Genomic DNA, 25,874 nt, shown 5'->3' with positions numbered 1-25,874 from the left:
ATGAAATACTGTCTTTACAATATCAAGATGATCTCGTCATGGGGCAGATACTTTTCTACCCAGTTTCATGTACACACTCTATACAAATGTAACCTGTTAAACCTAGGTCCCTTTGTCTTCTGCCGTACGCCAAGCACACCCCACATAATGGGCTACTGCAAATACAGTACAGTGATTAGCAGTTAGTTTAAGAAAGGAAGAAATTGCATTATTTCTTAAAAACGGTTTTAACCATCTCTCTCTCATGGGCAAGTAAAGTGGGAGCAACAAAAAAGTGTATCTCGTTTTTTTGAGTTATCACGTATTTTGGACACAGCGAAGAATTCAGTTCAGTTCAATAATCTTTAAAGGAGCAGAAAGTTCTCGGTCTGCTCGATTCTTTCAGGATGGGGGCGATTGAGCAGACCAAGGACTTCCTGCTTCTTTAAATATTATTAACTGAACAAGCGCACTATTACCTGGAATAATATCAGGAATCCCATCCCTTTCTCCATGAGAGATTCTTAAACAGACATTCATTAAGGCTTTATACCTATACGCACCAATTTATGGAATTTTAAGATAGCCACTGCTAACCAGCACAAGTAATAGTGACTCAGCTAGGGTGAAAATCCCAGAAGAGCGATACCAAACTGATCTCATTCTTATAGAATCTTTAAGCTTCTTCACTTATCTACAGGTTGCTCCTAATTGAATGCATTTGTGTATAGGAACAATACATGCTTAAAAAATGTAAATGAACACTTTTTTGTATGTAAGTCAAGGATGCATGACAATTGTGAAGCAACATTGAACTATATTTAAGCCAAAAATCTGTGTGTGAATCTTGTGAATAAGTAAAAGAAGCGTGTTTATGGATTACTCACATTATTGTACATATAATCAGAATTGTGCTTTGGGAAAGCCCAGGTAAGGGCAAAATTACTGCAGCGCCTTTGTTATATAATTGTTTTCATACCACTATTGGAACACAACCATTAAATAATTAAAAACACTTTAATTAGCAACCGACGTACCTAGATCACATTTGTGAAGTCAATCATACAAAAGCTGGACACAAGTAACCTAACAAAAACACTTTTTGCTTACTTCATTGTTCTTAGTTGCCTCTTCTTCGTCCAAGTACTGTCGAGTGTCAAATGGGGAGAAGCGAGGGGAACTGGCTTATAACAGCACATGAAGATGGGGGAAGGGTTGGTTGGTCACTAATAGGGAAAGGGGGATACTATGTCTCACCTGAATGCGCCCTACTTTCAGTCCCCAAGGACCCTCCACCCAGGTGATCCTCCCTTGTTTCTCCACCCCCAGGGTCAGGATCCAAGAGTGATGGCCTTTCCCTGGCCACCTGCGCAGTGTATCCAAGAGGTCTAGGAGTGAGAATACCCTCAGGTTTCTCACAGCAGGTAAAGTTCTAATGCAGGAGACACCCACCTCACTCCATATGTTTTAGGAAATGACACCAATATGCACCCAAGGATCACACTTTTAATGTGATCCTCATTCTGTGTTCCATTGATTGAAATTGTAACCTAGATAATCAGAAAATGAATAGGATGGATCACTGCATTTTCCAAGTTCATTTTTACAGTCATATGCACATTTGTTTTCTTGGTATTCATCTTTAAACCCCATTTATTGCATGCATTCTGAAAAGCAGCCAGTTGTTTGTGGAGGTCAATTGCAGTTCTAGGAATAGGTTTTGGCACATCAGCGAATAGTAGGCTGCCAATATGTTTGCCATCCAGCTCAGAACATTTCCACTGGCAATTCATTTATATATATGGGGAAAAATGTTAAGGAACAATAACACCCCGTTGAATATTAAAATGATTAAGAATAAGCAGTATACTCAACGTGGGCTAGAACGTCAATTAACCATGAAGCAGACACAATGTATCACCTTGAAGGATAAATCGTCCTTTATTATAGTTTACATTCGTTTCAACAAGGAATATCAATAAAGTTAGCATTGATGGCCACATTTTGTGGCCACGTGTCCTGGCTGTAGACACCTGGCCGTGCTTTACCAGCCCCCTTCCACAGGCCACCTTTAGGGATGGTGTTCTTTCCTCTCTTTGCAACGCCTACTGAGGGACTGTTCTGTTAGCCACTTCTGATGAGGGGCTCCAGCCTCACCATCCTCTTCGCACAGGTCCTCCCCCTAAAACAACATTAGAAAGAGAATATCAAGCCACATTCAGCCCTTCACCATATTCCTGTTATCCCAAGAAAGGAACATGTAATGCCTTCCAACAATCTCTGACACGTCTACTTCAATATGTGACAGGGTGTTCATCCTTACTACTCAGCACCTGGAATACATAATTCCTCTCATGAGCACTTCCTAAGAAGTCCAGCACTTTCTTCACAGTCCCTACTATCACAGGAACACTCCCTCCTCTCCAAAGTCTCAACTACAACTTATACTACAGGCACTCCTTTCTATGAGATGAATACTCAGCCCTTCGATCAAGCTTTGTTATTTCAAAAAACACCTATGAAAACTCAAACATTGTCCACTGCCCCCGGTATCTGCAGGTAGGTACACTCAGTAGTTCTCCACAACCCATGCTATCTAAAAAAAGGATCACCTGACCCATTCCGACCCCACCCACCAGAGTACCTCCCCATTCTTATTTACAGCCTCTACGACCGTAAGATAGAAGAACTTAGTCGGTTTCCACTGCTACTCCTCCCTTTGTTTGAAGGGGAGATATTTGGGCTCTACTTCTGTGAGGTTGAGAGACTAGGGCTCCCTGTATGTGAAGGAAAGATGGAAGGGCTATCTGTGTGTAAGAGTATGATGAAAGAGTGCCCTGTGTGTGAGGCTAAGATGGCCATACTCCTTGTTTGATGAATGGCGGTCATGCTCTCTGTTAGAGGCAGAATTGCTTAGGCATGATGTTTTATGGTGAGACTATGCTGTGCTGCAGCTCCCTCTGATTTGAAGGCAGAGGGTGAAATGAACAGAGAAAAAAAGGTAACAACATTCTATTTGCGTACTTTTTTAGTTTAAAGATCCAGGATGAAGAACGAAAGGTACTTTTGAGGCATTAATACAAAAAGCTGTCTTCACCTTGTGACATCTTAGGTAATGTACTGTCCTGAATTTATAAAAGCATTATTTCAGTATGAAGGGTCCGGAGCTAATTTTAACACAAATTCAAACCCGACTCTTTGGCTTTTTACCTAGCCGAAGTCAGGTCATCCCTCCTTGCTTGCTCTACCCACACAACAGCTCTACCAGACAACCAGTTAGTAATTTGTATAAGAAAAAAGAGAAACAAAACATATAGTAGATGTGTTCGAATTTTGTACAGCCAAAACTTTTGAAAAAATCTACCGTTCGGTACCATTGTAGCAGACAAGGGGAGAAGCGGTTGTGGGGGTGTCCCCTGCACCCTTGTGTGTTACAACCATGCAACTTCATACTGCAGTGCTGTCGCGTTCTCCTTACCTCTTTCCAGGAATCCTTTCCTGCTTGGTTTTCTAATCCAGACACAGCAAAGTCCAGCAAAGGCCGACCTCATCTCTTCCTTCTGTCACCATCGCAAAAACTATCCTCTACCCTCCAGGCCATACTTGCACCACAATGTTCCTAATCCGCTCCTCCCCTCAACAACATTGCCACTTACTTCTAAAATCTTCAAAAGAAGAGCTACCCAAAGTTCCGTCTGATCTCATCCTTCTTTCCACCACTCCTCACCACTGCTCTTTCCTCAATATTGCCGATCATCTCTTTCACTACCCTCATAAGCCACCATCCATAGCCTGGGCTGCCAACCCATCTTGTGCTCCTGTGGATTTATTTGCCGTACCAACAATGAAAGATTTAGCAGCCGTGAGAAACCTCAGGGTATTCTCACTTCTACTCCCTATGGGTCCTCTGCATAGGTGGCCAGGGAAAGGCCATCGCTTTTGGATCCTGATCCTTGGGGTGGACAAGCGAGGAAGGAGCACCTGGGTGGAGGGTCTGTGGGGACTGGTAGTGGAATGCCCTTGGGAGAGACATAGTATCCCCCCTTTCCTACTACTGACCAACCCAATCCTTCCCCCACCTTCATGGGGTATTTTGAGTCAACTCCCCTGACTTCCTCATATCTGACTACTAAAAGTACCGGGACAAGGAAGAGGCAACCAGCAGTAATGAAGGCTAGCTACTTTTACCACTCTGGCATTGGGATGAGGAAAAGGCTTGCTGAGAATAGCAATAGAGGTCAGGCATCTCCCCTTAATGATGGTCAGGCAGGGCTAATTGTAAATTTGCACCTGCAGCCTGTTAAAGGGCTGCAGGTGCATAAAAGTCTCAATCAGATAATGTCCGCAGGAGAAGCAGTCGTGAGGGAAGCTGTGGTGTTTATGAAGGAGAAGCAGCAGAGAGGCCAAGAGACGCAGTGAGAAGCTACAAATTTGCAGTACGCCAGTGGGCCAGGTTTAAAGGAGTGAAGCCCAGGATCTGGGGCGCCATTGAACCGAGGGAACTCTGAAAGGGGAGCCATGCCTGAAGGCTGCCCCTCTTTGTGGTGTTCACAGTGCTCATTCTCTTGGGGTCAGAAGCCGACCCAGGAGTGCCTGACAGGCAGAAGGTGGAGACCAGAGGTGGAGAATCAAAGGCTGAGAGATCTGCACTGCATGAACGCTAAAAGATATAACCGGTGCATTTCTGTGTATGCAAGTGTTTGAACATTCTGCAGAGGATAACTTTGTATCGGAGTGGATGAGTGCATATTAAACCATGTTTTCAAAGGTCTCTGAGTGTAATCCTCATTAACTTTTGAATAAATGAAAATACTTTGTAGCAGAGTAGTCGCGTGTAAATAAAGACACATTTTCGAAAGTCTCAGAGTGCTGGGCACGTTACAAAGACAATTTACAAAGATTTATAACAATGGAATGAAATAAAATAAACCTTTTTTCAACTGTTACAAAAGTCTCAGACTACTGGGCACATTACAAAGGCAATTTACAAAGACTTATAACACGGCAATGAAATGGATGAAACCTTTTACAATTGTTACAAAAGTCTTTCAGTGCTAGGCACATTATTACAGACATTCTACAACGATATATAACACTGAGGTGAATTGAGTGAAGATCTTTAACACTATTTAAATTTCGAACCAAGTGAGAGGCATATCAAACATATCTTCAACTGTTACCTATGAAGATAATAAATGAAAGAAGCTTTAAATTCATCATGGACCAAGCACAAAAGTTAATACAACTTTAAATACAAGTCAAATTCATTTATGTTGAACTTACAAGTAACAAAAGCTTCGAACCCAAGAAATCAATCTTTATTGAACCTTAAAGGGAACAAAACTTCAGCAATACAAGTGCGTCAAATATACCTTGGACTCCAGAGTGAATGGAACTTTGGAGGTGAACTTTAAGAAGTGAATAAACTGCAACTTTCAGTCAAGATATTCTTGTACAAAGACCTACCATATAGAGGGCACAAGTGTGGCACAGACATTTAAGAAAGCTGGAAAATATCCTTTTTCATTGAAAGTGAATCTTGGGGAAGGGAACCCTGAGGTTTAACCTGCTCATTGACTTCAGGACGAAGTCTCAAGATATTTTGTGTTTGGAACTATGTTTTGAAACTTGGGGAAGGGAACTAGATGGTGTCAGGGGTGGGATGCAGCTCGACCGATACAAGCTGGGGAACCCCACAATTTGAGAAGTTGAGTGATAGAGCATCGGACCCCTCAGTAGCCACTAAGGGCTCTATCGGGTTTGATATCTGTAGTATTAGGGATGAAACAATTCTCCCAGCAGAAAGGAGACTAATACCTACTAACCTGATATTGATTCCCCCTGATACATATATTAATTAGACTAGCACTCAAGTTAGCGTTGGCCTGTCGATTTGGGGTGGATGTCTTAGCAGGGCTAATAGATCCAAATTTCAGAGGCAACGTTGAAGTGTTGCTACAAAACCACAGGATGAAGCCCTCCCATGTTTTCCAAGGCCATCATATTGAGCCTCGAAGGGGTGATTGAGAGGGCAATGTTTCCCATAGTAGCAGACAAAGAAAGCACTGAAACGGGGACCCAGGGATTCGCGGGATGGAGGAAGCTTCAAATGATTTCCTCCCCTCTGAGTCCAAAAGAGAAGGTCATGGAGAACCAACTGCCGCTCCAGATTTAGCCATGGCCCAGAGAAAGGAACCATTCTAACAAAACAATGTTCAGAAAGGAAGGGATGTGATAGAAGGGAACCTTTCTTCCTTATGAAACAAGGATTTCTTTATAGGGGAAAGACCACCCCAGAAGGCCAGATAAAGCTACAATTGGTGACTGAAGAAAGTTATAAAAAGATGGTCTTGGGAAAAGCTCAGTCCTATTTAACAAAAGATCATTCAGAACATGGGAAACTTCAAAATCATTTAAGAGAAAGGTTTTTCTGGTTTGGGATGTGGGCCGATATTAAAACCCTGGTACAGGCCTGTATGACTTGCCAGAAGACTAATACACCCATACTAACTGCATGTTCGACTAATGAAGGGGTGGAAGCAAGCCAACATTTTTGTTATGGGTCACTCCCACAAGGCCTGAGGACGGAAGAAAAGATCAGTTTTCCCAACAAGGGGGACCATCAGGTAGGGGTGACTTTTCGGGCTTTGAACACACAGACCATCCTTCTGATCAGGAAATCTGTAGAAGGGAATGACTATCATCTTTTTTGTCCTTATGACTGCCGAATACCAGAGACAGACAAGATAATAATCTCTTTAGGCTTACAGCTTGATTTCCCCCATGGTTTAGATATTTATATATTACCACCTAAAGTAAAATGATTTCATTGAGATTAAAAGGGGTCAGCTGATAGGAGTTCTGAGGTATGACATTTCCTGTCCAGTCTCAAAAGAGAATTATCGGAAGAACATCTCTGGAAAGAAGTAACGAATTTGGTCTTAACCCTTTTGAAGCAGAGGGGCAATACTATCATAGGAACACTGTATTATTGGATTCAGCTACTACTCCAGAATGTTTAGTAATATCAGAAATCAGGGAGGAAGAGGGAGGAGACATAGCTTTGACAAATCTTTTTGAGGAGAACCCAGAACGCTCCAGTTGGTCATCAAGTAAGGCTATACGTTCCTCATCAGGGTTACTTGACATTCATCTTCCCCAGATAACAACATCTTTAAAACCGGGGATTGTAAGAGCTGAGTCCCAAGTGGAACCAACAGAAGAAGGAGGGTACCCTGAAGCAATAAATCCTTTTCTCGATCCCTATCGGAAGTGTAATTCTTGCAAAGGGTATGGACACATTATGAGAAGTTGTCCATTGAATGTAGTTCAACCTCCCAAATCTCAATCATCCAGCAAACCCGATCAGCCTCAAAGAAGGCTTGATGCCTTTTTATATACAAAAGGGAAAACCACATTTAAAACCCCTGTTATCTTAGAGGAAAAACTGGTTTGGGCAAATTTGGACAATGGGAGTAAAGAAACAGCCATAAGAACAGAGATGGTTCCACAGAGGTGGAGAGAAGGAGGGAAGGGAAAGGTAACTTGTGTACAGGGCCAGTCTCAGAGACACCCATTGACTCAAATCCCTATTTCCATTTTGTGAATGAAAATAGATCTGACTGTAGCAGTAATTTCCAACTTGCCAGCTCAGTTAGTCTTGGGGAGAGATGGTCCCTACTTTGATCAATGGGTTTCGTGAATAGCCCCAAAAACTTCCAGAAATCCTGTAGTTTGACCTCCTCCCCCTCCAAATTCAACATCTCCTCAATTCAAACAAAAACCTTGTGAGGAGAATGGGGCTACTTCATTGGAAACAAATGCAATATTCCCACAAAGAGGAACTAACCTTAGAGAAATGCAAGGTTTCTTGGACCGTCAGCTCGGTTGCTCCACAATACAACCTCAGGAGGAACAAGAGCAAGATAAGGTAACTTTCCCCTCTCGGTTTCCTTGTGAAGCATCCCGGTCCAACCCGAATTGGGGCAGGGTATGTGAGAAACCAGAGGGTATTCTCACTTCTATTCCCCATGGGTCCTCTGCGCAGGTATCCAGGGAAAGGCCATCGCTTTTGGATCCTGACCCTGGGGGGGTGGACAAGTGAGGGAGGATTACCTGGGTGGAGGGTCAGTGGGGGTCTGTGGGAACTGGGAGTGGTATGCCCTTGGGAGATACATGGTATCCTCCTTTTCCAACTACTGACAAATCCAAACATTCCCGCACTTTCATGGGGTATTTTGAGTTAACTCCCCTGACTTCCTTATAAATGGCTGCTAAAGGTACTAAGAAGAGGAAACCAGGAGTAATGAAGACTAGGTGCTTTTATTACTCTGGTACTGGGACGAGGAAGGGGCCTGCTGAGTGTAGTAGAGGTCAGGCAAGTGGTTTTAAGGAGTGCAGTCCAGAATCTGGAGCACTGTTGCATCGAGGGACCTCTGAACGGGGAGCCGTGCGTGGAGACTGCCCCTCTTCGTGGAGTTCGCAGTGCTCATTCTCCTGGGGTCAGAAACTGACCCAGGAGTGCCTTAAGGGCAGAAGGGGGAGCCCAGCAGCGAAGAATCAAAGGCTGAGAGATCTGCACTGCAGGAACACTAAAAGATGCAACCAGTGAGTTTCTGTGTGAAAGGAAACCCGGTATGTGAGTGTTTGAACATTCCACAGAGGATTACTTTGTATCAGAGTGGTTGCGTGCATATTAAACAATGTTTTCGAAGGTCTCTGAGTTTAATCCTCAAAGGCCTGGCTCCAGCAGGGAGGCCATGCCCCACCCCCCAAGGCCATCCTCTATGCCCCCCTAGAAAGGAGCCCTTACCAGTGGTGCTAAACTGGGAAGGTTGGAGGGGAGTCAGGGCAGGCAAGGGGGAGATTGTTCTAAACATGCAGCAGCAACATCTGAGGGGCTGCACTGCAGGAGGCCGAGCCAGAATTTGATTGCTTGCCCTGGACAATGATTTATGCTCCACAGCCATGACAGCACAAATTACCAGGGAAATGGAGGGCATTTCACACCTGTGGTAGCACACTTACTCACGAAGGCTGCCTACAATATATATAACAAGATCCTGTGTTTTAACTGCACTGTTCACCTTACCTACATTTCCAACATCTCAGTTACAAGGTAGCTATTTTCTCAAACCTAAAATTACAAGTTGATTTATACAACTCATAAAATGTTTTGGTTGTTGGAAATAGAACATTTGTTCCCATCATGATTAATATAATGGTTAACAGTATCATACACTACATGACTGGTAATGTTACTTGCACACAGATTTGTGCAGCAGGTGAATCTACTGACTGAGGGTCCTTACATATTACATTCAAGGTGTATATTCTGCTGAATTTAATAATTGGGCATACGTGACAAATAAGGTTGGTAATAAGAAAGATGTAATTCTGGAGGGGAGAGTGCAGTAAAACCAAAAAGTGATAGAAGCAAGGCTTTGAATTAATATTACCACTAATATTTCTCTGGGCAACCTACATGGCATAATCCTTTGGTATGCCTGTGCCATTACAGAAGAGAACAAGTCATTAGCAAATGAGGGTTGGTTCTGCCACCAAATGGTGCAGTTCACTCTCAGTTCCTAGGCCATGTCCCCTCTGCACTGAAACACAAGCAACCACAGGTATCTTTAGGGCTTTTGGACTAGCAGTTTGGGCAGGGCTGCTCACATCAGTGGCAGAGCTAAGGTTGATTTGCAAACGATGGCCTGGAAGGCTGACCAAAGTAATGCTGTTAGTTATGATTGATTCAGATACTTACATCCATACATTTATAGTTTTGGCATTTAGGTGTAAGCCAGAACTCTTGCATTATAACACATATAGGATGGAGTGTGTTTGGTCATTTACAAACGAATTGACTACCCATTGCCATGTTCACCCCTATGGCATTCCCACGAATGACCTGCCCCATGTGTGCTGTATACGACCTGCCAGTGTTATATCTATGCATCCCTTAGAGTGTTTGATGACTTAAATGCCTCTGTAAATGAGCTCCTGGTGCAATGAAATTCTCCTAACAACGTGCGTCTGTAGCCTGTTCATTTATAAGCAATATGTGTGTCATGCATTTGTTCCGTGCACTGCAGACCTCTCTAAAACAAGCTATTGCAAAGCCTACAGTTGTGACTCGTGTATAGGTATTAGACAGACATTTGCCAGGCAATTACATCATATGCCCAGGTACCAGCATCAGTTTCCAGCTGTTCCCATGGTCAGGTGGTACACTTATGGCAATGCCTGGCAAATGTCTATCCCATGCGTACTCAAAAGCCCAAGCTGTTGGCTTTGCCAATGCCTATTAGTTTCAGCAATTGAAAGTGTGCATGCCCAGATGTGGGTTCCTTGCTTGTTACACCTAGGGAATCAAGTTGCACCTCACTGTTAGCCCAACAAGGCCCTACCTGAACATGTCATGGCTAGGATTCCAAGTAGGGTCCAGTTTCAGATCGTCTTCACATGCACACTTACCAGTGGGGTTAACCATAATATAACATATCTTTGTGTGTGTGTGTAAGCCTAGCCTGCCCTGCTCTGCCACAACATTTTATGATTCAAACTGATAAGTACTGACTTGATAACCTCATACTGTTTGAGTAACTATTAGCAGAGTTTGTATGCCAACAGAATAGATCATGCTTAGTGAGGGTCATGTTTAGAAGGTAATATGTGCTGGGCTCTGGCTGTTTAGGCAGTGCCAGAAATGGAAATTATTTACAGGAATATCCGACCAGTGACATGGGTGCGGGTGAGGAGAGTTGTTATCAATCCCCAATAAACATTTTCCTCTCAGAAGATTAATCATGAATACCTGGAAAATAACACAAGAGAGGAACATTTCCTACAATATTGCTGGTAAAGTAAAAAAGGGGCACATCTTTAAACCTAAAAAGCAGTAGTTTCGTATTACCTGCAAAGTTCTATCAGAGGTAGATTCAAAAGTCGGATGAGGGACAACTCCCTATGTGGACCCAAGCTCGGCCTCTCTCCCCTGAAAGACAAACAGCCAGTGCTGCACAGGCCCTCCCAGTGAGGGGTTATCACTTAATGTGTCTCATCAGCAGATTATTTAGAAAAGGAAGTGATTTGAGATGGGAAAAGGTAACTGGCAGTGACTACTGCTGTGGTACACTCTTCTTAAAATTATGTAAGGTTTTAAAAAGCTATTTAACTGTGATTGTTGGGTAATTAGAAATTGTGGTGAACAGAACAAGATGTGTGGAACAATGACTTTGTAAGGTTTTTCATTTCACTTTGGGTATCTATGTTTTTGTAAGTTCTAGTTAATTTGCATGCTGGAACTTGGAGGTTTCCAATTAGGGTAGGGAAAATAAAGCTACAATCATAGTGGGTAATTTTATTTTTATTTTATTTATTTATTATGTTTAGTTCTATTAGAACTTTTCATAAATCACACATCAATACATAAACACTCACCCAGGTTAATAAAGGGTGCGTTTTCATGTGGGGTTTCCAGCGTGTCACCAGTAGTTCACTAACTCTGACTGTCACCCTCTGGGTAACCTAGGCACCTATGTATGTGAAGAGTAGTTGCACTAATAGTCCTAGTAGTATTGTTTGTAGTGTGGTGTGACGTCATGTTGTTTGGTCGTTATGAAAAAGGAGGAGTGGTGCATGTCACCCCTCCTGGGAGCTTGGTAGCTTCCAGGATGTGTGAAATGGTCACATGGTGGTTACCATGTGACCAAGTCAATAAAAGCAACAAGCCGCTTCCGGGGCTGTGGTGTGCTGGGTGCCCCCAGCAAGGTAACGTGGCTCCGGTGCTCCGGACACCGTAGGGTGCTCCCTGCGGTCCGCCACCAACAGAATGTCTGCTCCGGTGCTCCGGATGCTGTAGGGTGCCCCCTACGGTCCGCCCATCTGCATGAGTGCAGATCAGATGCCGGCCTGGTGATCCAGGCCCCCAATAGATTAGGGTGTGACATGAGGAATAAAGAGCCCAGGTGAAATGCGAGGGCTCCAGGTGTATGTGCGGGAACAATACGTGCACGTTTCCTGTATGTGAAAGTACGAGGTACAGGCTGTGTGTCCAAGAGGGACCCTACACTGTGCTTGTTAAGTGGGCGGTCAAGGACGGTGCTTAGGTGCCTTGTGTTGTCAGGGTGAGACTCGCAGATTCTCTGAATGGGAGTGAAACACTAGCACAACGTGCGTGATGGTGAGGCACTAGTGAGGATTGTAAGCTTCCTGTGTCATGGTGGGCTTGTGGATTGGTCAATGAGATAACCAGGCTTTTCGGAGTCTAATGGTTAGTTGCTCAGCCGCTGAATGTAAGGGTGATGCACAACAACTCCCTGCCTGTGTGTTACAATGCTCAAGGTGCCCTTGTATGCAGTGGTGTGCCACGTGTGCTCCCTGTGAGGTATGTTAGGGAGAATTCTCTTATAAGGCTAATTTCCCAAACCTAGTGAGTCCCCCAGCAGCTTTGCTGGATTTTTGGGGTTTGTTTTTTTCTCCTGCTAAAAGTGAGACTCATCTACTCCCACTCTTAGACATGATTTGAGGTATGTCTTTGACTTGTTATGTGCTTATGGGCTTTCATTTTACTCCATAGGGTATCATCTGTTTTTCTGTATGTGTGGTACACAGCGCCCTCAGTGCAGTACCACAGGGGTGTCACAGTGACCCCCAAACATAGACTCCATACCCTGGGACTGACTACTGTCTCCCAGGGCATGTAAAGTCACCATTGGCTTTACTAGTCCAAAATTGTGAACAGAACCAGTACAAACCATCATATTGTGGAAGTACTGGTAAGGGGTAATTCGAATGTCCCTGGGTCTGTTTTCGAGGGGGCACTGTCCCGTCCCCCCTCGTCGAGTTTCTGGCTGGTGGCAGTGGTTACCACGTAAAATATTCCACCGGAAAATTCTCTATGGGATTTTCCCATTGATTTTAAACAAACCACTTTTTGGTGCAATGTTAAAGATACCGCCGGTTTATTTATTTAATATTAAATCACCGGTTGGGTCAGAACTCGATTCTAAAATGGCGTTTGTGTCCGTTTCTGTAACTCTGACCAAGGTCGAGCCCTTTGTTCCACTATTTTGGCGGGCTTCTCCACAGAAGCCCTCCAAATGGTGCCACTCTGTCTGGGTTCCACAGGAAGGGTGGAGGGGGGAATTGGCACCCTGGACTGCGTAGCCTTAGCAACCCAAGTCGGACTCTACTCTCATTGGCCCAGTGGTGAGCCGCCCGGTGATTGACAGCTAGGCTGATGAATGGGGGTTTTTCTGCATAAAAGCAGGGCCTTTGGAACTGGAACTTCAGAAGTCGCCACAGGACCTAAGAATCCGAAGAGGGAAGCCGCTGAGCCATCTGCAATGATGACACCACCGATGAAGCCCTGCTGCAGCCACCTCACCACTTTCCCAACGACCAGAGAAGATCTTCTGCTGGACGAGTCTTCTTCCCCTGAGCTGGTGGGATCAACCAGTTCGCCCTTTTTGCCTTCCAAAGACGTCTCTTGTCGAATCGCCCGTGCCATGCACCCCGGCGGCCAGATAGCCAAGCTCACCGCTTTTGACTGCGAATAAAAGGACTGCACCTTTTAATCGGGAACTCCGCGGCTGGTTTCATCCCTGTGCAGTGCAATGACTCCACGTTTCTTCCTCGACGAGATCTTCTCTTACCCTGGTCGGAACCATGAACTTCAACTACTGCCAGGAACAACTGCCCCCGCTGGAGCTTCCTTTCTCTTTAAGGTACTGTGACCTGCCTGGCCTCCCTTTCTACAGATTGCTAAAGGTGACCCTTAAATCCTTGGCTTCTAAACTGGGTTGGCTCCAGGCCTTCTAACTATATCTTTTGAATCACCCCAACCTCTTTTGAACACTCTGCAAAGACTTTCAGTGCACTTTACACCGTGTGATCCTGGGCACATTTCGCTTTGCTCCATTTAAAGTGGGCCTGGCCTATGAACTTTGGTTCTACAGCTCTGAACTCTTAAAAGTGTTGGGAACTGTTTTATTTCTATGCTCTGTCTTTTTCTCTCCCTTTAACTGCATTGTCAGAGTGCCATCTTGGTTAAGCGCTCACCTCTGTTTTAACAAATAGTAGTGTTTTAACCCTGACTTGTCTGATAACTATTGAGGGAGGTGTGTATACTTTTCATGACTGTGTTTTAACTTGCTTTTGATTGAGAGTGCTAGTATGTGCCATAAAGTGTGTTTTAAATAAATAATTATATACTTTTTATACAAAGCTCTGGTCAGTGTTTGTTTGCTCTACTGTGTTTGGCCCTATTGTGTATACTCTGCATACTGCCCTACTCTTCTTGAGAGAGGTCTGACTGCTCAGCCACAGCTACCAGGTAAATCTGGGTGGTGCAGACTGCTACCAATTGGGTTTACTGCTTACTCCTGTAGTCTTAATCTTTTTGCAGTGTTCCCCAAGGGAACTGCACAGGATTCTGCCTAACAAGGTAGCAGGGTGCTCCAGCCCCTTGTGTGAAGATGCTTTGGTTCCTTCGGCGAGAGTAACATGCTCAAGCTTCCTTTGTTGGCGTAATACACCCGGGCTTTCAGTATGAGGGTGAAACGCCCACTCAAGATACTCAGGATTCCTGATTGAGGGTGAGACTTGCATGTTCCCTGCATACTAAGGGGAGACACTCAGACTCCCTGTGATCGAAGCAGGAGGTGGTTTGGCTTGCTGTGTGTGAAGATGACACAATGGGGCTTTGTAGCTGCAAGAGTTGGATGGTGTATTTGTATTTGAAGTATTTCTAGAGAGCTGTAAACAAGCATGCACCATCAAAGGTAGTGGGAGGCCTGGGGAGACAGGGAGGGGAGGAGGGCCTTGATTGTGTATCTTAACTGAGGAGTTGTGTGATGAGGTCTACTTTCTTGGGAAGGTCATTTTCATGGGTGTAATTTTAGGAGGGACAAGGATGTTTGTCCCCCTTCCCCCAACTTTCGTGGCACAGCATGTTGTCCCTCTTATTTGGCAGGGGCCCTTTTCCTTGAGATGTCATGTGACCCCCAACCTTTTCAGCAAAGTTACTCCACTGGTCATTTAATAGTTTGGCAACTTGAATTTGAAATAAAGAGCCGACCTGAAACAGGGCTAACTAGAAGATGTCTGTGCTGGGAACAAAAGGGCAGCGGTGTCACGCTTACCGGGAGACCGGGGTTCACTGTTCGCGCTCCCCCTCCCTGGCGCCTCTACCCGCGCTTTCGCGCTTGGGGAGGCGCCTGGGGGAGAGCTTCAGGGACATGGGCGGCAGCTCCTCGGCGCTTGCGTCGGGGACCGCGATTACGGTCCCGTGCATGCGCCGTGAGGCGGTCACCCAGGCTTGGAGCAGCTTGCTGCTCAAGCCTCATTCTGGGCCCGCCGGCGCCTGGCAACCATCTGGCTTGCGCTCCAGGCCTCGCAGGCGCCGGCGGCCCATAAAGGGAGAAGTGCGGTCGGGAACAGATCGCGTCTCAACGCGTTCTGTTCCGGATCGTGTTCTCGCCTTCTCCCGCTCTGCCAGTCAGTTCCTGCCCTGTTCCCTGCTCCTACTTACCTTTTCCTTTTGCCCGCTGCCGGCCATTTCCCCTTTGGCCAAGTCTCTTCCTGGGTTATCTCCCTTGGTCCAGCTTCCTACTCTCCTGGTTCCCTTCCTTGTCAGTGCTGGTCCCCCTGCCTGATTTCTCCCTCTCCACCTCTTGGCCTGGCCTATTCCCTGTGATTTTCTCCTGCGCTACCTTGGACTCTCTACTCCTCAGCACCCACTGCCAGCCACGGGTGTGGCCTCCCACACCTTTGGACTCTCTACTCCTCAGCACCCACTGCCAGCTACGGGTGTGGTCTCCCACACCTTTGGACTCTCTACTCCTCAGCACCCACTGCCAGCTACGGGTGTGGCCTCCCACACCTTTGGACTCTCTACTCCTCAGCACTCACTGCAAGCTACGGGTGTGGCCTCCCACACCTTTGGACTCTCTACTCCTCAGCACCCATTGCCAGCTACGGGTGTGGCCTCCCACACCTTTGGACTCTCAACTCCTCGGCACCATTTGCCAGCTACGGGAGTGGCCTTCCCACTACTTGGGATTCTCCACTTCTAAGGACTTCCTGTGCTCACCCATCTCAGTTCATCGGAGTCTCGCCTCTTCAAGGATTCCCTCCTACCACTTCTTCTGTCAACACTGTGCACATCTGTCATCACTGGAACCAGGTTGTGGCATTGGGAATCGGTCCATCTTTCACCCAGTTCCCACTCAGGGTGGAGGAGAGGCTGGTTGCTTGTGTCACCAAGTCTTCTTGTCAGTCTGGCTGCCCCGTCGAGACCAACCAGAAATACAGGTACGCAGCATTCCCGTGATTCTCATCTTAACAAGCGGGTGGTTGACTGTATTCAAGAGGAACTGTGAGAAACACCATATAAGGCAGTGTGAAAACCTGTGGGCTTTGAATGGGACTCATCTTGTAGGGATCCAGTGTAAGGGCCTTGATTTACAGCAGGTTTTCCAATGGGATTGCGCCATTATAAAATTCAATAAGACTTGTATTTTCTGGGAGGGGGCTCCTAGGAGTAAGGTGTTACAGTAGTCCAATTTGACTCCAATAATAGAACAAGCTATGTTAGAGCAGTTCATCTCAGATAGGTGGGTGTGGATTTGGCACAATAACATGGGGTAATCATTGGTGGGCCAGACTAGAAAGCCAGCATCTGCATTTTCTGAAACGGTTGGCTTTAAAGGGCCTCCCAGGGTTTTAGCTTGATGAGAAGTGTGAACAATGGTTTCAGTTAAATTGAGCTGACCATATTACTGTGCAATGAGAGGCAGTGTCCTGTCTGAGGCTAATATCAGTAACTCCACCTTAGAGGCCTTCACCACTGTGAAGCAATTCTGGGACGACACAAGGAGCCCTCACCACTGCACATAACACAACTAATCTAGAGAGGCCTGGACCACGGTGTAACAGAGTCCCGCACAGCACTCCATGCTCAGACCACACCAACCCAAAAGGAAATAACCTATCCACGAGGGCACCTGCCCTCGAAAATAATAATACACCACAAACCCTATGGAGGATAGGGTAAACCCTAAAAGTGAGGACGTATAACTGGGAACCAGAAAGCTGCCGACCCAAGAGGACACAGCCGGAAGAGCCAAATCAGAAACAACCCAAACTATAACACATACTAACATGACTCGATACAAGAAAGATTAAGTAGCAAGAAACGAAAACAGAAACAGGAAGGAGTCCATAGCCCAACAAGAAGGAAGCTACCAACCAGAATTCACAAATCCCAGGAACCCTATAGGGATACCACTAAAAGGACTAAGGATACAGACCAAGAAATAAGCAAACACAGAATACTTATCTCGCTGCCTCTCCACCGACGACTCCAACTCAATGGATAACAGACAACTGGCAAATAACCCACAAGCAAAACCCCAAATAAAACTGGATCCCACTGGGACGTCAAACCAAATATACCAAACGCAAAACACAGCAACTCCACCTGAATAAGAATCAGGTACAAACTCGAGTCCATAACCATTAACATGCACTAACATGCACTAAGTTACCAAAGACTGGAACCGGCATGAACCAAAACTAAGCAACACTGCCATCAACGTAATTGGACTACTCAACTAATAAACACGCAAGAACAATCTCAACAAACAACCCCACCCAGAAGAGAATCCCCAGTAAATGAAACTCAACAAATACCACACCAGCAGGGACACCCGAAAGAATAGACAACAGCCCACAAAGGAAAATAGAAAAACTGCACTAGTAGTAAAATCTATGGCTAAACAGAAATATACAACCTCCTAAGCGAGGGAGACAGAGATGCACTTTTCCTCACAGAAACATGGCTATCAGACAACCACAAGACTACAGCGCACAAAGCCATACCAGACAACTTCAACCTAATACAGGCCAACAGAGAAAACAGAAGAGGAGCTGTAATCACAATTGTGCACAAAACCCATCTGCGCCACGCCAGTGCCCTCACCTGAAAGACTACAAATCACTCCTCGTGAAGATGAAACTCAAAGACCAAGCCAACAAAGTGTTCCTTCTGATCTACAGGCCAGCATCCTACAACATGAAAAATGCAACAAAACTCGCAGGCTCTTTCACTAACCTTTTCACTTACCATGATATCATAATTGTCCTGGGATATTTCAACATCTGGTTTGAAAGCGAGAACAAAACCACAGAAAACTCACTCAGCACTCTTGTGAAAACAGGGCACTTGCCACAAGGAAAAGAATTGACTCAACCGAACATGGCCGAGCAGAATAAAATGACCCCAAACTCAGCGGAGAAAACGCTTAACACCTGGATCACTGAGACTGTAGTCCAACTAGCACCCACAACACCTTTCAAACCCACAGCTAAAAAGATAACAGCAAGATGATTTACAGAAGAGCTGAGAGAACTAAAAAAAATGAACTGCAAACTCCCAAAAATATGGAGCAACCACTACAATCAACAGAACAAAATAAAATACCAAAGACCACTCGGAATATCCAAATCGGCCGTCCTCATAGCAAAAAAAACATACTACGCCATAATAATCCAATCAGCAACATACCCACAAAAGAGATCAAAAACCTTACATCCTGAAACAAAGGTGTCATCCCATCACAAGCACTGTGTGACAACATCACCAACTACCTTAGGACAAAAAATGAAACAATCCAATAGACCATTGAAGCAACCACGCAATTATAAAAGCAACCACTGAACCACTGACAACTGTCAATCCACAAACCACAGCTAGACTAGACCGATTTGTACCAATAGACAAAGTTTTCTCCACATTAATAAATGACACCAACCTCGCAGGATCTACAAAGAAATCCTCAAACACAGCACCCCAGCATCACCCTTCCGACTTCTGATGCACCTATCCCTAAACACAGGAATAGTACCAAAATCATTCAAATCGGCCTACATCAAGCCACTGATAAAAAAACAAAAATGGAAAATGTAGAAGACCTCAGCAATTACAGACCTATATGCAACCTGCCCTACCCTGTGGAAATACTGGCGAACCATGTATAACAAAATTCTACTTGGATATGTAAAAACCAATGCAATATTAAATCAATCGCAAGTCGGCTTCAGACCCTTGAGAGGAAGGGAATCAGCACTTCTATCCATATGCAACGACTTAAAAATGAATGCAGACAACAGCACTCAATCTGCCCCCATACTACTACACATATCTGCGGCGTTCAACACAATCAGGCACTCAGCTCTAATCGAAAGACTGCAGGAGTGCGGTGTAAAAGACTCTGCTTTAAAATGGCTAAAATCCATCCTCACAAACGGAACCGAAAGGACCTACCTACCACCTTTACCTCAAACACCAAAAACATCTCCTGTGGAGTCCCACAAGGCTCTAGCCTCTCCCCTCTCCTCTTCAACATCCACATGTCCCCCTTGATGAAAATCATTCAAAACCATCGACTGACTGCCTACAACTATGCAGATGACACACAACTCATAGTCAAGATAGCCACATCCCAAGAACCAAGCAACATCCTCAACTATTACCTCACTGACATCTGTAGTTGGATGACAATAAACAACCTTAAATAAAACCCAGTCAAAACAGAAATAATGATCTAACCTTCAGATGACAACTATGCTGAACCACAATTGGGCTGACCGCCAGACATGGGAACCCAACCGGAGTCAGCAAACATGCGGAAAACATGGCAATTTTCATGGACAACAGTATCTCACTGGAACCACAAGTTAATGCTATTACAAACAAATGCTTCTACCTCATGAGACTACTTAGAGGGATACTCCCCTACCTCTCCTTCCCACACAGAACCCTTGCATATCATCTCACTAGTATTGTCAAGAATCTGCAATGCGAAAAGCCTCTACCTTGGGATGCCAGAACTGCTTACCAAAAAACTTCAACGCATCCAAAGCACTGCAGGACACTCGTGTGACTAAACAGAAAAGACCAATCTCATCAGCTCTAAGAAGCCTGCATTAGCTCCCAGTAATAAAAATGCATTAAATTCAAAGCCCTTCACATTGCCCACAAATCCTTATACGGACAAGGGGCCGAATTCCTCCAGGCCAAGATCAGCCGCTAGCAGCCAGGAAGAGGCTTAAGATCAAGTGACAACCTCCAAATCGAAAACAAAACAATACGAAAAGAGGAAATCTGGAGGAACCGCATTCTCACGTTTAATTGCTAATTTATGGAACACAATACCAAGGGAAATTAGGACAACAGAAGACTGCCTCACCTTCAGAAAAAGGCTGAAAACATGGTTTTTCAACTCCATATGACCAGCAACCCTGACAGCGATACCAATGGGGACCGAAAGAAAGCCATCAACCACTAACCCCCAGCTTCCAACTCCTCCAGCACAGTCCACACTTACCTCACACGATCCTTGGGTCAGTCTAATTCCCACTGAAATTCACAACACACCCATCCACCATGAAACTAACTGCTGCAAACACCCACCCAATCACTGGACACTGCCCATTCCGGAACAATATTCCCAGTGCATACAATCCAAACACACCTAGAAACCTAAGCCACACTAGACACCAGTTCCCCCTGGTTCTACAACCACCAACAGAAAAGCACAACCTCTATCCTACTCCCTCTTCCCTCACTAACCTACCCAACCCACTCTCTTACAGAACTACGTGTGTGCCTGGAGACTATGCGAATGGTAACGGTGTGTGGTACAAGACAACTTCACATAACATAACATGTACATTAAGATAATCAAATGGAGCAGCCGATTGATTACCCATCTTGCACGTGGACAGTGAGCCAAAGAAATTACACTGTAATTTAATGATAGATATTAGCAATGAAGGAAGCATGTTCCACACAGACGTTTGCTGTTGGGGAAGGGTTTTCCTTTTCCGATTTAAACGACAGTAATTTGCAGGTTTTATGACAGGGTCAAAGAGTAGTTCCTAAATAAGAGAGGCATTTCTGCCCAATAGCACTGTTATAAAATTCTTAGGCATAACGATGCTAAAGCAGATTCTTTTTCTAGGCAGTATCCAGAAGAGATGTTGGGTTGGTACGTTCTCTATGGGTAAGATAAAGGAGCCATTTGAGTAGGTTTGGAAGCCCCACGTTTGATTAAACTTGTTAAGTGGGATGGTTTGTTGTTTTTCATGCATGCCTGGATGTGCACTGTGGAATGTATGCAGTGATCAGTTGGGTGGCCAACCACGTCTGTGGATGTTCACTATTCTAAAGTATTTTTGTTCTATGTTTGCACAGGGAAAGTCTTTTTGCCAGGGGCCAGAAGTGGCTCTGGAGCAATGGGATGTTGTCACTACTACTTTTTATTGTTGGTAATTGTTATGGTCGATGCTTTTACTAAGATGGTGCATTTGGTCTCATCAAAAGATGTGCCGTCTGAGATATCAACTCTTTTTCTGGTGGAGTTTTTACCTCTGTGGATTTCTTTGTAAGATTATTTCTGATCAGATTACTCTATGTCGCAAGTTGTGGGGAGTTGCCAGTATGACTCTGGGCGCGGTGCAGACACTCTACTCAGACTGTCATCCTCAGGCTAAGGGTCAGACATAGGGAGACAATCAGACAGTATTTACTATGTTTTTTAAATGCGACTTTCTGCCTACTGTAGAGTTAGCGTACAACTTGTAGAGTTACCGTACAATTCTGTGCACTATACTTCTCTAGTTTCATGTTTCTTTTGTAGTTGTGGGGTTTTTCAGTTGTCACTCCACCATAGACATTGGTTCCTGAGCTCGGTTTATTTTTCACAAGTTACTCCCATGATAGAGATATGATTGCTCAGAATCTTAATATGACTAAGAAGGCGATGAAGAGATCTGCTGATTATTCTTGGACTCTGCTCCCACTTATTCTTCGAATGATTAACTATGAATAGCTGCAGGTTTTTGTCTACTCATTTTAAGCTTTCACTTAGTTTTCTGGTCCTTTTTTGGTGGATTAGATCATTAATCATTCTTCTCTTTATCTGTGCTTGTCTAAAGTTTAGAACATCCATCTATACGCATCTTGTTATTCACATTTCTCAGTTGAAACCTATTATGTGTCACAATCAGAATTACAGATGGTGGTATCAGGCACAACCTGATGTTGACGTCTCGTCGGCTGTTGTGGCCAATAGCATCAACTGTGTCTTTGCCCAGCATTTACCATGATGGATGGTGTCAGGCATGTGGTTGTTGAATAGTAGGGATTGGTAGTCACCCATTCAAAGATGATAGTTTCATTTATCTCTTCTTTCCGTTGCATGTTTTTGCCAATGGAGTATTCCTGATCTTTGAGAGCGACAATATACATTCTTCCTATCATATGGCTTGTTGGTAGTATACAATTCATCTAGTAACAAGAGGAATATGTGTTAGAACTTTCCACACTTCCATGCTTGCCAACAGATTCTTCATTTATGGATATTCTTCTTAATGGTTGTCAGGTTCACTGGCACTGAATGTTTTTCTGCTAGGTGTTTTTGCCAACCCAGTGGGACCCAGCTCCTGCAATGTGACACATATCCCTGCATTAAATATAGGGGAAGCATGTGGATTTAGGGAAGGACGACCCATATCTATGGATAAAGGAAGAATAAGGGACTGTGGGATACCGCAAGTTTTCAAGCTACACTTCCCCGGCTCGAAAACATACTGCCTGTTTTGCAAGGATGAAATACTCAGGTTTCCTTTGTGAAGGTGAGAAACCAAGGTTCTCTTAGTGAGGTTTGGACTTAGAGGCTATCTGCATGATGGAGACACACTGTTGTCAAGGGCATGATTGTCAGGTTCCCTGCCTCAGATGTTCATATACCTAGGTTCACTGTGTATAAGGGCAGGATACTTGGGCTTAATGTGTGTGGGTGAGATGTATTGGCGACCATTGATAGGGTGTGATACCCAGCCTTCCTGTGTGAGAGTAATCAAATCAGCGTCCCTGTGTATGTGGGTGAGATGTATAGATGCTTGGGATCCATGCGTGAGAAGGAGACCCTCTTACTCTCTTTGACTGCGAGATACCTCAGGTCCCAGTTTGAAGCTTTCTGTGTCAGAGCAACATGATTTGCCTTCCTGTGATGTAAGGGAAAGGCGTTTTAGATATCCATGTTCGAAACTGCAAAACTGGAGCTCCCTGTGTTAGGGTGAGAAACCTGTGCTCCCTTTACACTGAGAAACATTCTGGCTCCCTGTGGCCATGGCAGAGAATTGTGAGGGGGCTACATTTGTGTCCCTTGTGTTAGAAGGTGGGGTTTGTAGACTCATGATACAAAGGATGGAAAACAGATTGCCCTAAGGGGTGAGATGAATAGGGTACCTGTGTAGGATTGAGATGCTGCACCTTGTGTTTGGGGGAGAGACACTAAAGCATCCTGTGATTCAGGGATAGCTTTGGCCTTCATAGGTGAGGGAAGAGGTTTGGGCTCCCTGTGTGAAAGGGGGAGGCTGTACTTACTGTAGGAGAGTGACTTGGGTTTTGCATGTGTGAGGGAGGGGTGCTGGGGGGGGGGAGACTTAGGATCTCTGTGCTAAAGGGACTCCCAGCAAGATATACTCGGGCTCACTGGCTGTGAAGGTGAGACATGTGGTAATAGCGTGAGATAACCAAGCTTGGTGTTCGAGGGGTGTTACTTTGGCTCCCTTTGTGACTGTGCATGCAAACGGGTGAGATGCTTTGGGCCCTGTGTGTGGGGGCATCGCTTAAGTGTCCTGTAAGAGTGAGACATTTGGGTTTCCTGATTTTCAGGGGGAAAACACTGAAGCACTCTAAGTGAAAGTGAGATACTTTGGCCTTCTGTGTTACAGGGACATGTTTGTTATACTGTTATATAGAAAAAACTTCATGTGTGAGGGCGAGATACTGAGGCTTTGTGTTTTTAAGGTTTGGCAATTGCAATAACAAGATTTTAAGGGAGCTGTTCATGCACCCTCTGCAAACATTGAAGATCCCCTTGGTTCCTAAATACTTGGGCTATCAGTGTGAGGGTGGATTGCTTAGACTACTTGTATTTGAGGGTGAGACTCTCAGCACCAATGAGTCCAAAGGTTATGACACTCACCTCGCTCTCGAAGGTTCCTTGCTCTAGCAGTGCTGTGGCTACTTTTACCATCTCTCGGAGCTTCCTCTGCAAAGACACAAGAGGAGACACAGAGAGAAATAAGGAGGGGACTCACTCACATACATGGCAGAGGAGTGTGATATGTATTTGTCACTCCTGAGTTATACATTCAAAGGCATTCATTGGTCAGGGAAGGGAAGATGGAGAGGATGAGTTAATCAAGGTGATGTGTTTGAGGAATGGAGACGTTGGGAAAAGATGAGTTGGTCACAACTGACTTATTGAGTGTAAGCATCCCCCGACAGTGAGGATATATGGGCATCTCTATGCTTAGAGGAAGACCTATGTGAATGTGACCTGGATGCTTTCCCTCCTAAGAGGTTAGTAAGAGAAAACCCCTTACAAGTATCGGGGTAGTAGGAATGCCCAGAGGTGATCATGCAAAGCCAAGCAGGTTATGGAAAAATGTAAAACATTATTAGCATTCCAAAGAATACCCACTGACATTAGCCTAAAGTTTAAATAGGTGTAGAGGATAAAATAGGTTAACTAAAGTCAAGATATAAGCTTTAATTTCATGTGTTCTTTCCTTGATCAAAAGTTACTTTTATTTGTAAAAGCTGTTCAATATTTTGTGTTTTCCTATGAGCACTGAGCTGCAGCTCGCCCCAGGGAGGGGGGGAGCTGCAGCTATGATTACTTGTATAATACGTCTGAGCAATGAAAATTGACAATTGGTTGGCATTCATCATAATAGACCAGAAGGCTGTGGAGCTATGACAGGAATCCCTGATCGGAATATAGGCATTCCCTGAACAGGGAAATTACCATAAGCAATTCCTCGTGGAATGTACATTTCTGATTTAAGGCATTAGGTAGAGTATGAAAAAGAAAAGTGAAAATAGCTCAATGGGAAATATTTCTGAATATAAAGGGCACTTCTAAAGAGGTTGGCGAGTCACAGATGAGGACTCTTAGGGAAACAAATGACAAAATGGAAAAACAAAGTGCAAAAATAGAAACATAAACACAAGAACGGATCAGAACAGCTACTTGTACCTTAGTGGTTTCCATTACTACTCTGCATCCACAATGGGGTTCAGAAACTACTGCAGGAAATCGAGACACAGGAAGGAGGGGAGGATGTCATGGATTTCTTTAGTACTGCAAACAGCAGCACAAGCTTCAGCAGCAGTGGCATTCTCCCAAGCAGTGGCACATCAGCAAGTTCAACCCCAGATTGCATATGAACCAAGCCGACAATCCCAGCAGGAGCCTCTGCAATCATACACCTCTCTGACCAAGCAAGTGATCCTATCTTGACCATTAGCCTTTACCATTCCCATCCAGATGCTGTGTATAGTTCATCTGGTTCTTATTTACAGGAACATGAATGGAAATTACAAGTGATTGCCACCTATGGACTAGGTCATTTAGTAATGTTCAACACCTCATGGATACAGGGCGAGCTTCGAAATCTGTCGAAAGATTTTCCAAATATTAGGGAAAAATCACATACGTTTATTGAGGCAATAAGGCCGGGCGTACAATATCATAAACCAACTTGGGCAGACATGAATCAGTTTGTGATGGTGCAGATAAGACAAGTGACTCGCAAGACCACGCCCCCAGGAGTACCCAAACGAGAACGGACATACAGAATACAGAAACTGGAATAAATTGTTGTTTTTATTTATGGGGCTGCCATGTTGTTTAGCTGAATGTAACACAAACAGCATATAGTTAGTTTTGCCACATTGTACGGAACTAGTTTGTTATATTATAGGGAGGGTTAGGTTGCTGAATACACAGAGAGGGAAAATAGTGAATGGC

The 25,874-nt window shown here is 44.7% G+C and overlaps 1 protein-coding gene across 5 annotated transcripts in view; it reads right to left on the bottom strand.

The window, feature by feature from the left end:
- Window positions 1-1,896: 1,896 nt before the first annotated feature.
- Window positions 1,897-25,874, bottom strand: part of LOC138582108 (uncharacterized) — a 673,069-nt gene continuing 649,091 nt past the window's right edge. For 3 of the 5 annotated variants that reach the window (XM_069653080.1, XM_069653077.1, XM_069653076.1), the window contains exons 8-9: window positions 24,042-24,107; window positions 1,897-2,161 (exon numbers count right to left, since the gene is read on the bottom strand). In XM_069653080.1, coding sequence (XP_069509181.1) covers window positions 2,051-2,161; window positions 24,042-24,107 — 177 coding nt within the window. In that variant the 3' untranslated portion in view covers window positions 1,897-2,050. The remainder of the gene's footprint in view (window positions 2,162-24,041; window positions 24,108-25,874) is intronic. The other 2 variants (XM_069653079.1, XM_069653078.1) reach the window with 1 other exon arrangement.

Source organism: Ambystoma mexicanum, chromosome 3q (assembly GCF_040938575.1).
Source record: "Ambystoma mexicanum isolate Mex_15411 chromosome 3q, UKY_AmexF1_1, whole genome shotgun sequence".
NCBI classification, from domain to species: domain Eukaryota; kingdom Metazoa; phylum Chordata; class Amphibia; order Caudata; family Ambystomatidae; genus Ambystoma; species Ambystoma mexicanum.
The sequence above is the reverse complement of the archived record's forward strand: the minus strand, read 5'-3'. Positions and strand labels throughout refer to the sequence as shown.